At 46.3% G+C, this 13,595-nt stretch overlaps 1 protein-coding gene across 1 annotated transcript; it reads right to left on the reverse strand.

Annotated features, from left to right (window-relative positions):
• Positions 1–7,872: 7,872 nt before the first annotated feature.
• LOC125088019 (C-C motif chemokine 8-like) lies at positions 7,873–9,867 on the reverse strand. The gene is made up of 3 exons (XM_047708921.1): positions 9,732–9,867; positions 8,834–8,951; positions 7,873–8,441 (listed from the first exon to the last, which is right to left on the reverse strand). The coding sequence occupies exons 1-3, from the start codon at positions 9,805–9,807 to the stop codon at positions 8,336–8,338; spliced, it is 300 nt and encodes a 99-aa protein (XP_047564877.1). The 5' UTR covers positions 9,808–9,867; the 3' UTR covers positions 7,873–8,335.
• Between the last annotated feature and the right edge of the window lie 3,728 nt (positions 9,868–13,595).

Consider the following 13,595-nt stretch of genomic DNA (forward strand, 5'->3'; position numbering starts at 1 on the left):
GTCTGCCTGGGCAGGGTCATGGTGTAGTTAAGATGCAGGGCGCTCCTGAATGTGCTGAGCTGGAGGTTGGCTACCCGAGTTTTCCAGGAATTTTAAGAAGGAAGCTGTGGGCTGCAGCCGGGTAGGCCCTGTTTCCTTCCAGCTGCCCAGGCCACAGAGCGGAAGCAGGAGCACAGATGGGCCACCACTCTCCACGGGTGTGATCCAAGGAGTCGTTCTGTGGCCTTGCTTTCCACACAACCAGAGAGAGAGCGTGGCGTGAGGGTTTTACACGGGTGATGTGTTCAGTCCGGACCGGGTGCAACCGTTACCCTCATGCCCATTCGCGAGTGAAAAAGCTGAGGTGCGGGGATCCAAAGTCACCAGCCCTGAGCCTTGTGGGAAGTAAGTGATGGTGCCAGAAGAGAAAGCTGCTCTGTTTACATACGATCACCACGGCCTCCCCCCCTGTTTTGAGTGCAGAAGACTTTCTCTGAGTGGTTTTATGTGGAGGTCTCATACCTGAGGTGAATCAAAGCCAAATTCTGGGGACAAAGGCTTAGTGTCCCCTTCTGCCACTCAGGCCCAAGGGGCTATGGTTTGAAGCTCACTGATGTGTCCAGGCTCCTTGTTTTCTGGAAGGACCATGGGGTTTCTAGAGCTGTTGCCGGGAAGGGAATTGCAGGGTAGAGCGGAGCAGGCTCTTGCTTCTGTGCCTGCCTCCTGATCTCCCCCGTCAGGAACATGTAGCTGAGCTGGAGCTTGGTGAGGGGGTCCCCCATGGCCCCGGTGGGAGGGGGAAAGGCCTTGGACTGCAGGAGACCACCTGGCAAGCCACTTGGCCTGAGTGGTCCTTTCCCCATGCTTCCTCCTGGCTCCCAGACTCTGCTTACATTCTGCACCTGCCTGGAATCCTTTCCCCTTGGCTTTCTAGTCTAGAGGGCCTTGACCCCTCTAACAAAACAAGTCCAGTGAGGGTAAAAGCACGGGCATAAAGAGCTAGGACAATGCTTTCCAGAGACTGACCGTGGAAAAAGGCAAAAAGCACAGGTCGCCACAGCAGGACGAAGGAAGAAGGTGTCACCACAGAGCCCCTACACGCCAGAAGGAAAATCAGACCCTTAGGCCAATAAATTTAATTTAGATGAAATGGATGGTTTCCTAAAAAAATATAACTTACCAGACTGCCAAAGAAAAATGGAAAAAAAAGAGTAATTCTAAAACTACTGAAAAATGGAATCAGTCATTGAAAATCCTCCCATAAAACATCCTCCAGCTCCAAAGGCTTTAATAGCTAGTTCCTTCAAGCATTCCAAAAACTAATAATTCCAGTCTTACACAATTTGTTCCCAAGAAAATCAAAAGAGCGTGCATTCCAACACATGTTACGAGTCTTACGTAACTTTGACACAAACACTTGGTAAGAGCGACATGAGAAAGGAAGACTTTCCCTCTGAACACACATTCCATTCTTGTCCATCTTCTTCTCTGGCCCAGGAAGCCGACCTGTGTGGATTACATCCCAGTGGGACTGCAGGTCTTTTGGGTCCAGCCTGGGCTTGGGCACTAGGGAGCCCCTCGGGGTGTGGGAGAGAGGGAAGAGTAAGGTGAGGAGCTGTTCTCTTTGCTGACTCTCCTGGGCATCAGCTTGGAATCAGCCTTCATCCAATGGCTTTCATTTCTCTCCTGGAGGGCATTGCCTGAACTTTGGTCCTTGGTTCTAGGGGCAGTCCCCCCACTGTTTCTAGCCTCAGGGTACTAAAACACTGCTTTGGCTCTGTGGTGACACTCAGCCCGCATCTTGCTAAATGGCCTCTTTATCAGTCCATTCCCAGGTCATTCAAATTTAAGTGTAACCTGTTCCTTACTAGGACCCTGACTGGCAACCGGTTCCTGGAAATGGTCCTTCCACATGAGATTCTGGGACTGGGTTGCTCAAACATTTTGGAAGCATCATAAAAGCATCTGTTGGCAGCGTGATTACTTAAATCATCACGGGTGTGGCAGACCGTGTTCTAACAAGCCTGCCAGTGATTCTGCTGTGCACCCAAGTTTGAGAATCATGGAGTTACAGCATACCCGTGGCCATCTCTGATCTCTAGCGAAGCCACCAGAGAACCTGACGAGGGATGTGTCTGCCGGAACTCCCTGGGCAGTGCAGTTAGTGGACGGCTGAGCTGCTTGAGCCTTTGGACTCCTTCCTAACATCCCAGGGAAGTCCCAGCATTAGAGCCTCGTTAGCCGCAGTCTTCCTTTTAAGCCTAGCCTCTGATCAGCCCATCTAACCGAGCGTTAACTTCGCTCGTGGGTACTTGTGCCAACACACTGAATCCCGAATTTTCAGCAAGGACGCCTCGATCGATGAATGGGACCGCCTGAGCCTTGAGTGTTATTCTCACTCGTAGCCGGTCCTACACATGCACCCTGAACTTTCCTCCAAATTGAGCAGGTGAAGGGACATCCAAACCCTCCTGGCTATCAGGACGTCTGTCTGTCCTTCCCTCTGCTTCAGGACCTGGTATAATATCTCATTAGGAGACCGTTTAGGAGCCTGGGATCTGAAGTCAGCCAGGAAGGCTTCAAATCCTATATCCACCATGGTACTCGTGGATATATGTGACTTGGGGCACATTGCTTACCTCTCTGAGCCTCTAGGAGGAAGATGATGGTTAACTGTTACCTCGTTGTGATGTCGGAGTTGAAGGTAATGCAGGGAAAGTGCTCAGCACAGTGGCAATAACCTCCATTTCTAACCAGGAAGGGGCCCATGCTAGGGAAACCATGCTGTCATCTAGGTTTGGATCTTGGTGGGAAGAGTGGGACCCAGGGTGGCAGAGGCAGGACAGTGCTGCTTAATGAGCAGTAGAGACAAGGTGGGTACGATTACCCCAAAGAGCCACAGGGCTGGAGGGTTAAACAGCAGGGATCCGCTGTAGTGATTATGGGATCTCTAAGCATGAAATGGATGGGATGCTTACAAGATGCTGCTTGACTTTAGGCAGAAAATTCCAGATTTCATGGGCAGAAACCCAATATAAGTTCTTATAGGAGAGATTCATGGCCTGTTGCCTAGTTACCAGATCCAAACCCGCGCAGAGACTTGGAATCCCCTGACCAGGAAGACCAGGAAGGGGCCCCGCAATGCCAGGTTGCCAGGTGAAATACAGGATAGTTGGTTAAATTTGAGTTTCAGATAAACAATGAGTAATTTTTGTAGCATAACTTAGCCCTTGGCAATATTTTTGCTAAATCTGGAAGCTCATAGGCTTCGCTAAGCCTTCCCCAGAGGAGCTGGTCGCCACATAACCAGGGCCACTCCACACTGGGGAAAGGAATCCTGAGCCCTTCTGGGATTATGTGATGAGGCCTCCAGACGGATGGTATCCTCTGCTCAGAGTGGGAGCTCGTGGAGATCGGACTCGAGTCGGTTATGTTAAGAGTGGACCTGCGGCTAGCTCTTTTCCAGCCCAATGATCTTTATACAATAGAAGTCTCCCAGAACTATAGAATCTGTGATTTTAGGATCATTTTGTTGCTGCAGCATCCTGGCCTCCAAGCATCCTACAAGCTGCCTCTAGGAGCTCTGGGAAGTCTTAGCGCCCTGCCCTCTTAGAACAGAACATCCTGGAATTGCCTGCACTACGCAATGTTGTGGTTTTCAGAGGTTTGTTTACCCACTGAGGGCTATTCTCATGGAATTACTTATTGGCAAGCCATCCTCTATCACAGCTTAAAACTAAAACTGCTCAGGAAAGCAGGGCTGGGGCACCCTGGACTTACCTTTCTCCCTGTCTGTCTCATTTCATTCTTTTAAAGCGCTGAGGAATATTCAGATAGTACAAGCTTGCCACTTTACAGAACAGACCTCTGACTGCTGGACTGGCTGATGAGAAGGGAGTGACTGGCATTTTCTGCCCACCAGGCTGGCTCTCTCCAGAGAAAGGCAAGCCTGCAGAGGAAGAGAATACCACCTTCCTGGCACTGAAGGAGGGAGGTCCCTCTGCCACCCCTGGAAACAGTGCAAGACTGCTTCTTTACTCCTTCCTTCACACCACCTGCTCTCTTATCTCTGTATTCAAATAGAGCGTCCCATCCACCTACGATGTTCTTCTTCCCATCTGGCCCCAACAGGAATCATTTGAGGCCTTAAATTATATCTGGTTGTGGGATGCCTGAGTGCCTCAGTCAGTTAAGTATCTGCCTTCAGCTGGCTCACGTCATGATCCCAGGGTTCTGGGATCGAGTCTTGCATTAGGCTTCCTGCCCGGTGGGGAGCCTGCTTCTCCCTCTGCCCACTGTTTCCCCATTTGTGCTCACCCTCTCTCTTTCTCTCTGACAAATAACTAAATAAATAAACTCTTAAAAAAAACTGTGTCTGGTTGTGAAGGCTTCCAGCCCACACAGATTTCACATTTCAGATTGCTCTGAAATGGATGGTTTAAAGAAGTTTTCTTAAACAGAAAACCGAAGGACAAACCATAAAGGAACATACCGATACATGGACCATATTAAAATCAGGAGGCTCTTTTCATGCAAAGGCATCTTTAAGGGAGTGGAAAGGAGAACCACAGGTTATGAGAAGGTATTTCAATTTGCACACCTGACGCTTCCTATTCAGAATACAGAAAATACCTCTACTAACTCATAATAAAAAGACAGAAAATCTATAAATGGACAAGGTCTAAACTTAGAAATCTAAAGAATGGACAAAAGACATGGCCTGAAACTTCATGATAGAAGATATCCGACAGACCCTTGAATAGATGTTCAGCCTCCTTAGTCATGAGTAAAGCGAAAATTTAAACCATAGCTATGTGGACTATGGGGAATTATGCTCATGAAGAATGGCTAACTTAAAAAGAATTTTTATAAGAAGTGTTGCAATGCCAAATGTGGAAAAACTCTAGCCCTCAAACATTGCTGGTGGGTGTGGAAGTAAATTGAGGTGATAGGTTTGAAAAATATTGGGTAGTATTTGAAAAAGGGTTTGGTGATTGAAAATATACACATCCTATGATTCGTGTTGTATTTCTATCAATCACCTATCGTCTATCATCTACTCTCTGTTGATCTATTATCTATCGATCTATCATTTATCTATCATCTACCTGTAAATTCTTGAGTTTGTACCAGTACCTCCAATTTGAAGTTCAACACAACATGTGTTTTTTGTGTTGTTTTTTTTTTTTTTTCCTCTAACCTTCTGACATTCTTAGGTTTAGTCTATGGAAACTTCTCCAATAGTAAGTGACTTGACTTCCATTATCTTCAATACATTTACTTATTTACTAAATCCCTATGTCAACATTCTCCTAATTATGTGGCTAACTTAGTCCCAGTCTTGTTGGCCCTGATGTGGGAGCCACCTTCTTGGACCCAGTCCTATAAAATATGTAGTTGCGTCCATGGTCTTGCCCCAGACCTTGTGAACACACCAACCAAATGCCTAGCTCATTTCCTGGCCCTGACCCAGTGAACTTGTCTGTTGAGATCCAATTTCAACCCAAGGGAAGGAGAACAAATATTGACTCTATGATACCATGACTTAATTAAGCAGAGCCTGAGAGAAGGACCTGTGTGCCGATAGTTCTTTTGGAAGTGATCCCAGGAGTCAGGACTAAGTAGGCACCATAGATGAAGAAGGAGGAGAAGCCAACCCAAGTATGCATAATTCAGGTCAGCTTAGAGGGCAATGGGGACTGATTCTCCTGAGATTACCTGAGAAGCCTATGGAATGGCTCCCAGAATCAACCTCTGGGAAGAAGGGTAGCAGAAGTGTTTGGACATCTGCCTCCATCCTGCATTGGTAGCAGGTTGTCACCCAAAGTGTTTCCACTCCCACACTTCTGAACCCTGGGCAAATGTGCAGGCTAAGCCAACTCTTGACCTGAGAAGACACTCCAAAGAGGAACTTGTGGGTGGAAAGCAAGACATGAGGAGGACACTGGCAGCGGATGCCGAGAAAGCGAAGTGAATCACGGCCTGAGCCGAGGGTGAAATCAGAGGTGTGCCCAAGAGGAGGCATGCCAGCTTCCCGCGACTTCCCCAGTCTTCACCCCCAGTTGACAAGGGAAGAAATGGGTTCACGGAAATGAAACACTCAACATGAGGAAGTGGATTTTTCAAAGCACTGCTGTCCAAGTCAGGCCATGGAAAGCATCAGCAATTTAAATGAGATGACACATGATTTAGGATAATTATGTTTAATGTTGTGAACAAAGTTTGTTGTGAGTTAAATATAATGACACAGTCGTGGAGTACAGCTAGCTGGGCAAAGCTTGGGGAGAACAAGCGGGCTGTGTCTTGACTGTGGCCTGGGGGGTCAGTTTAGGTTGGATCTCCATCCCTTAGTTGGGGATTCGTGGTGCAGCTCTTTGATGAAACCAGGGGTCCAGGCCTCATTAGCCAGCTTGTCCTCAAGGATGTGGAAGAGAGATTGGACCTGGATGTGGCCCTTGTGGCCAGCTGGCTCCCAGCTGACTTATTGCTACTGGGGCATGGGTGTGCTACCTTGGACTTCAGTGGAACGCTTGTCTTCAGACAGGTGATACATCTGACTGGTGTTTGCCAGTAGGCTGGGCTCCTGGCTGGTGCAATGATTTTAATCCAGGTCCCTTCCTTCCCCATTCTACCATAGCCAACAGGCACGGCCAAGTTTCCAAGAGACTTGGCTCCTAGAACTGGAGAGCGCTTGTGAGGTCATCTGCTAGGTCCCCTCGCTTTCTGCCTGTGACACAGTATAGGCTTCCCTTTCGTATGGGGCATCTTAATGCCAGAGAGAGAGATTAACATTGACTTGACCTAAGTGACACAGAGTCAGGGTCAGTTCTGGGACCAGAACCCAAAGGTCATGCTTCCCGGTGCACTGAACTCGTGGCGTCTCTCCACGTGATCAACCATGCCAGGCTCTGCAGAGCTGCGTCATCAAGAAAACTATCCTCTTTCCCTCTGTGAGGGATCTGGTGTTGGTGCTTTACTATGGTGGGCCTCATATCTGAAAATGGAGCCAGCTATGTTCATGCAGTTCAAGGGAATCTCGACCTTAAGAGACCAGTAAGGAAAGGAGTCCCATACCTTCAAATGATGCTTGCAGATTTGGGGGATTGGGGCTGGAGATACCTTCATTCTGGGTCTTAAGGACACCAGCCCTCTAAATAGTTGCTTTGTGAGATTGTTAGAGAAGGCCTATGTCCCGGGCCAAATGCTTTCCCTCTCCAACCTTTGACATAGCACTCTGTCTTGCCCATTCAACACAGCATCACCCCCATGACCGTCCTGTTTCATCTCCCCAGCACCATTACAGTGACGTGCCCTCAGGCTCTCCCTCCCACACTCCTCCCCGTCCTCGGACACCAGGTTATCCTTCCTCACGTGCACCTCGCATGACACTTCTCTCTTATTTCAAAACTTTTAATACATCTTATTTTTTTCCAGTGTCCAGCTAGATGGGAACTCCTCCCTCTGTCCCAGCTCTTGCTTCCCCTCCTGGACCAGCTCAGAAGAACCTTGTCATTTCCCCTTGCACGCCATCCTTCAAGACCAGTCCTGTTAAGGATGCTTCAAGGAAAATCCTTAAAAGAGTTCCTAGGTTATAGACATCTAGGTTCCTCTAGTTTTAAGTTAAGAGTCTGAATTTGAGGATTAATTAGATGGATAACACTTGCGGCTGTAGAGAAAATTTGAGGCAAGAGGAAGACTGGACAAAGGGAGGTGTGACAAGAAAAGAAATGGGCAGGGGACGTTGGGGACTGGAGCCAAAGGGCAGGAGCACCTGAATTCCCAGTTGCATCTGAAACACTTCTTAGAGGATGGCCCCTCGACCCCAAATTGCCAGTCATTGCTGCCATTTTCTGCCTCCCAGCTAAATGTGACCCCATGAAAAATAAGACCAAGGAGCTTAGAGTCATATATTTCTTTTTCTTTGAAAATTCCATAGTCATTAAATAACATTAACTTCAACCACACTACACAGCAGACATTTGACATACAGGAGCGATGATTCACAAGAATACAGAAATGTTTCACTCTGATGATCCCCGGAAGGACCTCACAATACTGTAGACACATTGGAGGGAGAACAACGATATCCTGCCATGAACTTGACTGAGCTCACAGAAAAGAAAACATGCCATGGATTCTGTGCTTTATGTTCGCTAGGATTTATGGCAGATAAAGTCAAAATGTTAATAACTTAAATATCATTAAATATTATTTGAGAAATGTGCTTTAAATTATTATACAAAATGCCTCTTGTTATACATTGTAATAAAATAAGATCGCTCTGCCCTTGGGGAGGGTTGGGGGAAAATAAATAAGATTTTCTTCAGGCTCTGTCTCTCGGTCCAGGTACAAAGGTTCAAGGCTTCTGGGTTGAGGACTTTTGGTCCAGGTGCTTCATGTTATCCTGGACCCATTTTAGCTGGGGGTCAGCACAGATCTCCCTGGAAGCTTTGGTCTTGAAGCTGTTGTGGGGAGAGAGGGCAGTTAGACGGAGCCCCTTGGGGTGCCTGTTGGCTCCTAAACTTGAGGAGTTCTTAGGTGAGGGGGCTAGATAGGGACAGGTGGGAGGGGAAGGATGGGAGGAAGGGCTCAAAAGAAAATTGCTCATGCTATCCCAGGGGAGACCCTCAGGCTGCTGGCTGAAGGAACTTGGATGATCTGACCAAGCTCCTAGAAGGGGAGCCTGGAGGGAGTATGGATATCCCTCCTGCGGGCCCAGTTTCTCCATGGGGTAAAGATCCCTTTGGATTAGACGGTATATTTATCTGACTTGTTTGGGCATGAATCCTGATCTCTTTCTGTTGTACAGAACTCAGAACTTTCGGCAGAGGGTCCTAGAGCATGGTCCACTTACATCACAGCTTTCTGGGGACACTGGGTGTTGGTGACCCTCGTGTAGCTCTCCAGCTTCTGCACAGGGACCTTCCTTTTGACCACACTGAAGCAGCAGGTAATCGGGATGGAAACTGAACCTGAAAAACATTTTGCGAAGAATGAGAGTTATAGGGCATCATAAACATGCATTTGCAAGCGCAGGTGAAGGTAGAAGACAAAGCAAACACACAATTCCCAACCAGGACCAAATGGTCCTACGTCCAGTGCCTTAATCCACATTCCATGGATAAATTGGTAGCAAGGAGTCCGTTTTCTCTATGGAACTACTGGGTCCTTACTGTTGACTGGGGATGAAGAAATGACACTAACGCTCTAGTGTCATTAGAAGGGTCTACTGACCCAAAACCTCTGACATCAAATAGATAAGTTTAAGACCTTGTTTCCTAGCGTTCTGTCCCCACAGGCTCTAAAGCCAACCAGTGTCACAGGCTGAGAGGCCTCTGGGTCCTTTTCTTCCTTATGTAGTCACTGGTACATGGGCTATAATCCAAATTTTGAAGCCCCACACTATAGATCTTTTTTTCTTTCCCTCCACTACTGCCTGAAATGTCCTTCACATCCTCAATGAGAAATGGTCCCCACATCCCCAAACAATGTAAGGATCATTGAGGTAGTGGTTACGTTGAGTGTCTCTTCTCCAGGCTGGTGTCAGGAAGGACCATGGGGACTGGCCTCAGTGACCCAGGCATCTGGTTCTGGCTCTGACTAACTGTACCATGACACCTCTTCTCCTCCCCCTTGTTGGTTTCACTTTCTCCATTTCTGTAGTGTAGGCTAGGCAGCAAGCATGGGATGACTCATGCTGGGATGACAGTAACGACAGCTATAAAGTAAGCCTTAGGATGAGAGGGCCTTACCTGGCTGGGCGAGCACTTGGATGCCGAAGGCGGCGGCCATGAGCAGCAGGCACAGAAGTGTGGTGGAGACCTTCATGTTGGCGGGGAGCAGGGAGCTTGCGTTGTGAGCGCTGGAGGTTTCTGGACTGGTCTCAGCCTCTCTGTTCCTCTAGCTCCTCGGGCCAACCTGCCTGCCTTTTATAGAGAGCAGAGAGCATGGGCAGGGCCTTGACATAAGACTTGGAATGAGCTGACTAGGCACCAGCTCCTGAGGGTGATTTCCGGACACTGGAAGAAGGAAGCTGAACAGTTTCTGTTGTTCGTTTAGACTCTGTGGAGCAGAGGAGAAAGGGAGTGTGTTGTGCCTAGCAAAACATAGGAAGTGACCTCATGGGACGGAGAAGGGCTATGAGTTCTGTGAAATGGAATGGAAAATGATCCTTTGGAAAGGAAGAATGGCAGCTGAGGTCAGAGTGGAGTGAAGACAGTCAAAGGCCTGGACCTCTCTGGGGCCCAGGAGGCATAGGATGGGGTCTTAAGTCTTTGTCTGAACTTTGTATCAGACTCAGGGCCCAGGCATCCTAAACTAGTCAGGCTCGTTTAGAACACCACTCAGCCTGATAGAACCCTGGTGGAACGTTGGAATCCAGAAAAATCTTCATCTTGATGCCTTGCAATCTTATATTACGGAGCATGAGGACTGGACAGCACGTACTGACCTTGTAGGGTGGTGGTTTCCAAATATTTTCTTTAGATGCTAAAGTTTCTTTACAGGTGAACTCATTTGGAGAAGCCTGATAGTTCATGCAGATTTAGGTAGAATGGGTCTGTTTGAGAAAGGCCTTCAGTTCCCTTTGTTTACACACAGTGGGGGCAGGGGTGGGGAGAGAAGGGAAGGAGCTAGGCTTACAAACCACTGACCTCCTGTGCTCTCTTCCCCTCCTCGGTCTGCCATTACAGTATCCTGCGGAAATTACACTGCCCTGATGCTCCCCTGTGCTCTTGCTCCAAATCTTTTTACTCTCTCTATACGTTTGCTTTCCAGAATATCAAGTAGCCGGAATCATACAGTATGTAGCCCTTTCAAATTGGCTGCTTTCACTTAGAAATATGCATTTAAGTTTCCTTGGTGTCTTTTCATGGTTTGGTAGCTCATTTCTTTTTATTGCTGAGTAATATTCCACTGTATGTATGTTTCAGTTTGTTTATCCCTTCCTCTATTGAGGGACATCTTGGTTGCTTCCAGTTTGGGGCAATTCTAAATAAAGCCTGCTATAAATGTTTTTGTGCAGGCTTTTGTGTGGACATAAATTTTCAACTCATTTGGGAGTGCAATGGCTAGATTGTATGATAAGACTATGGCTAGCTTTATAAGAAGCCTCCAAAGTGTCTTTCAAAGTGCCTGTACCCTTGTGCATTCCCACTTGCAGTGAATGAGAGTTTTTGTTGTTCGACATCTTCATTAGCATTTGTTTTTGTCAGTATTTTGGATTTTAGCCACTTTACTGGGTTAGTCATATCTTAGTTTTTAATTTGCAATTCCCTAATGACATAGGATGTTGAACATATTTTCGTATGCTAATCTTCCATTTGCATATCTTCTTTAGGGAGGTGCCTTGATGAGGTCTTTTACCTATTTTTAAATCATGTTGTTTGTTTCCTTATTTTTGAGTTTCTTATTATTGAATTTTGAATTTTTGTATATTTTGGACACAAGTGCTTTTATGGATATGTGTTTCAAAAAGATTCTCTTGCAGTGTGTGGCCTGTCCTCTCACTCTTTTAATGTTGTCTTTCACATAGTAGTTTTTCATCGTAATGAAGTCCAATTTATCAATTATTAATTTCATGGATCGGGCTTTTTATGTTGTATCTATGAAGTCATCACCAAACCCAAAGTCACAGTTCTTGGAAATCAAAAAGGATCCATCAAATGAAGGGAATTAAGTGTCATATCCTCAGTCTAACCCTGATTAGTCAATAAGTAGCCAATGACTTATTCAATGTGACCATGGACAAACTGACTCTGAGAGTCACTGTCCTCATCTATAAAATATGGGGTTTTGACAAGATCAGGGATGGCAAATAGTTTTCAATCATGTATTATCTTGGTAGAGTTATGGTGGATAATCAGAAAGGTTTTCTGGAAAAACCAACCAACCAACCAGCCAACCAACCAACCAACCGTGAGGCCTTAATTTGGGTTACTGAATATAATGCCATAATTGATTACTGATGTCAGCCGTAGGAAGTGGTACTTCCTATGTAGCACAATTTCTATTCCTGGGTTAAATAATACTTCAGCTCTTCTGTAACTTACTTTGTCTGTGATTATATGCAAAGGATCCTATCAGAGACCAGGGTAGCTAGTGTGACAGGAACTGGCAGGGCAGTGTTTTCAACTTTCAGTCCTAGGAGAGGCAGAGTAGCCTGGTAGTTAAAATCTGGATTTGGATACTAGAATCACTAATATCTGTGTCAGAGAAGAATCAAGTAATCTAATTTCTTTATAGTTTAAATTCCTCACCTATGCTGTGTTTTTCTTATGTGGAAATTGAGATTACTGATAATTTTGAATCACCTGACACCAAAAACTTACTCAGCAGAGTTACTTTATAGTAAGTGTTCAATAAACAAGCTGTTAGCAGTAGTCAAATAAGATGAGTGTTGTATCTAGAACAAGCTAGGAAGGGACTCAGAGTGTGGTTCTTGGTCTCTTGCACAAGTTCTCCCTTGAATTGCTTCCAAACAAAGCTATGTGTTGGGACAGGCCTCCAGGAATGCCTGTGCTATAGATGAAGAAATAAAGGAGTCTTCCAGAAACAGAAAAGAAGTGGGGTTCTAGGGTCCCAGCATGAACCAGGAGAAAGGAATGTTGTGCGGCCTTGGAGGAGCTCGGGGTCAGATCCCAGGGTTGATATGGCAAAGGGTACCGAGGTCTCAATTCTACAGGGAATTTAGAGATCTTAGCCAGTAAGTCATGTTGATTATGCAATCCCCCCCCCTTTTTTTTTAAAACCGAATTCGAGAAATCCCAACATAAATAGTTAAAACGAAACTTTAGACCATGCAAGCTCAGCAACCGTTCTATCCAGCAGCTTGGCTGTGTGGTTCGAGGAAGTGGTCATTCTGCCTCTAGTCTTTCTTTTCCCCACGGTGCTTTCCCAGTGAGCATATTCTTAAAGCAGTTTTGGAAACCCACTTACAGTTCGGTGTCTGTGAAAGGGGAGCCTCTACCTGTGACTAGCAGGGGGAAAACGAGTACCCGGCTATGGAAAGAGATCTGAATTCTTAGGCAGTTCTCGAGGGATGCGATGGGATGAGAGAGCATCCTGGGAATCAGAATTGTTGCCTCCCTTTTCCAGCTCTGTCCCAAGTGTCCCCAGTGGTCATAAAATTATAGGATACATTGGAAGAGACATTTGCATCAAATGTAGTCCATTTACATGGAGTCCTTACAATGAGACAAAGGATTATAAAACTGAAATGATTTGTCATGGGTCGTACAGCTGCATGACAAACCAAGACCAGTGAGTACAGCACGTCTGGATGACAGCCATTATGCAATTCAAAGTTAGAAGTCAAGGAGCAGGCAGAGAACTGCAGAGAGGTGCCCAGAAGGCCCAGGGACCATGTAATGTCCCAGTCCCCTGGTCTGCCTGTAATATCAGGATTCTCTGGACAACTGTTAATAAGATATGTCTTAACCACTTCAATATAATGACTCAGAATCTTTGGAGATGAGGTCTAGAATCCTGTTTGTGAAATGCTCAGAGTGATTTTTTGTCACAGTCAGTTCGGGAGCCATTAGGTTATAGTCCAAATGTCTCATTTACAGATGTGTAAACTGAGGCACAGGGTGGGAACATGATTTGCCCAGAGTCAC

Source organism: Lutra lutra, chromosome 16, assembly GCF_902655055.1.
Source record: "Lutra lutra chromosome 16, mLutLut1.2, whole genome shotgun sequence".
Lineage (NCBI taxonomy): Eukaryota > Metazoa > Chordata > Mammalia > Carnivora > Mustelidae > Lutra > Lutra lutra.

Excerpts from the sequence above, each read along its gene's own strand:
- LOC125088019 (XM_047708921.1), bottom strand. The coding sequence starts at position 9,807 with ATGAAGGTCTCCACCACACTTCTGTGCCTGCTGCTCATGGCCGCCGCC. Across the intron at positions 8,952-9,731 it reads CCAAGTGCTCGCCCAGCCAG|GTTCAGTTTCCATCCCGATT; the intron begins GTAAGGCCCTCT and ends AATGTTTTTCAG. Across the intron at positions 8,442-8,833 it reads TGTCCCCAGAAAGCTGTGAT|CTTCAAGACCAAAGCTTCCA; the intron begins GTAAGTGGACCA and ends TCCCCACAACAG.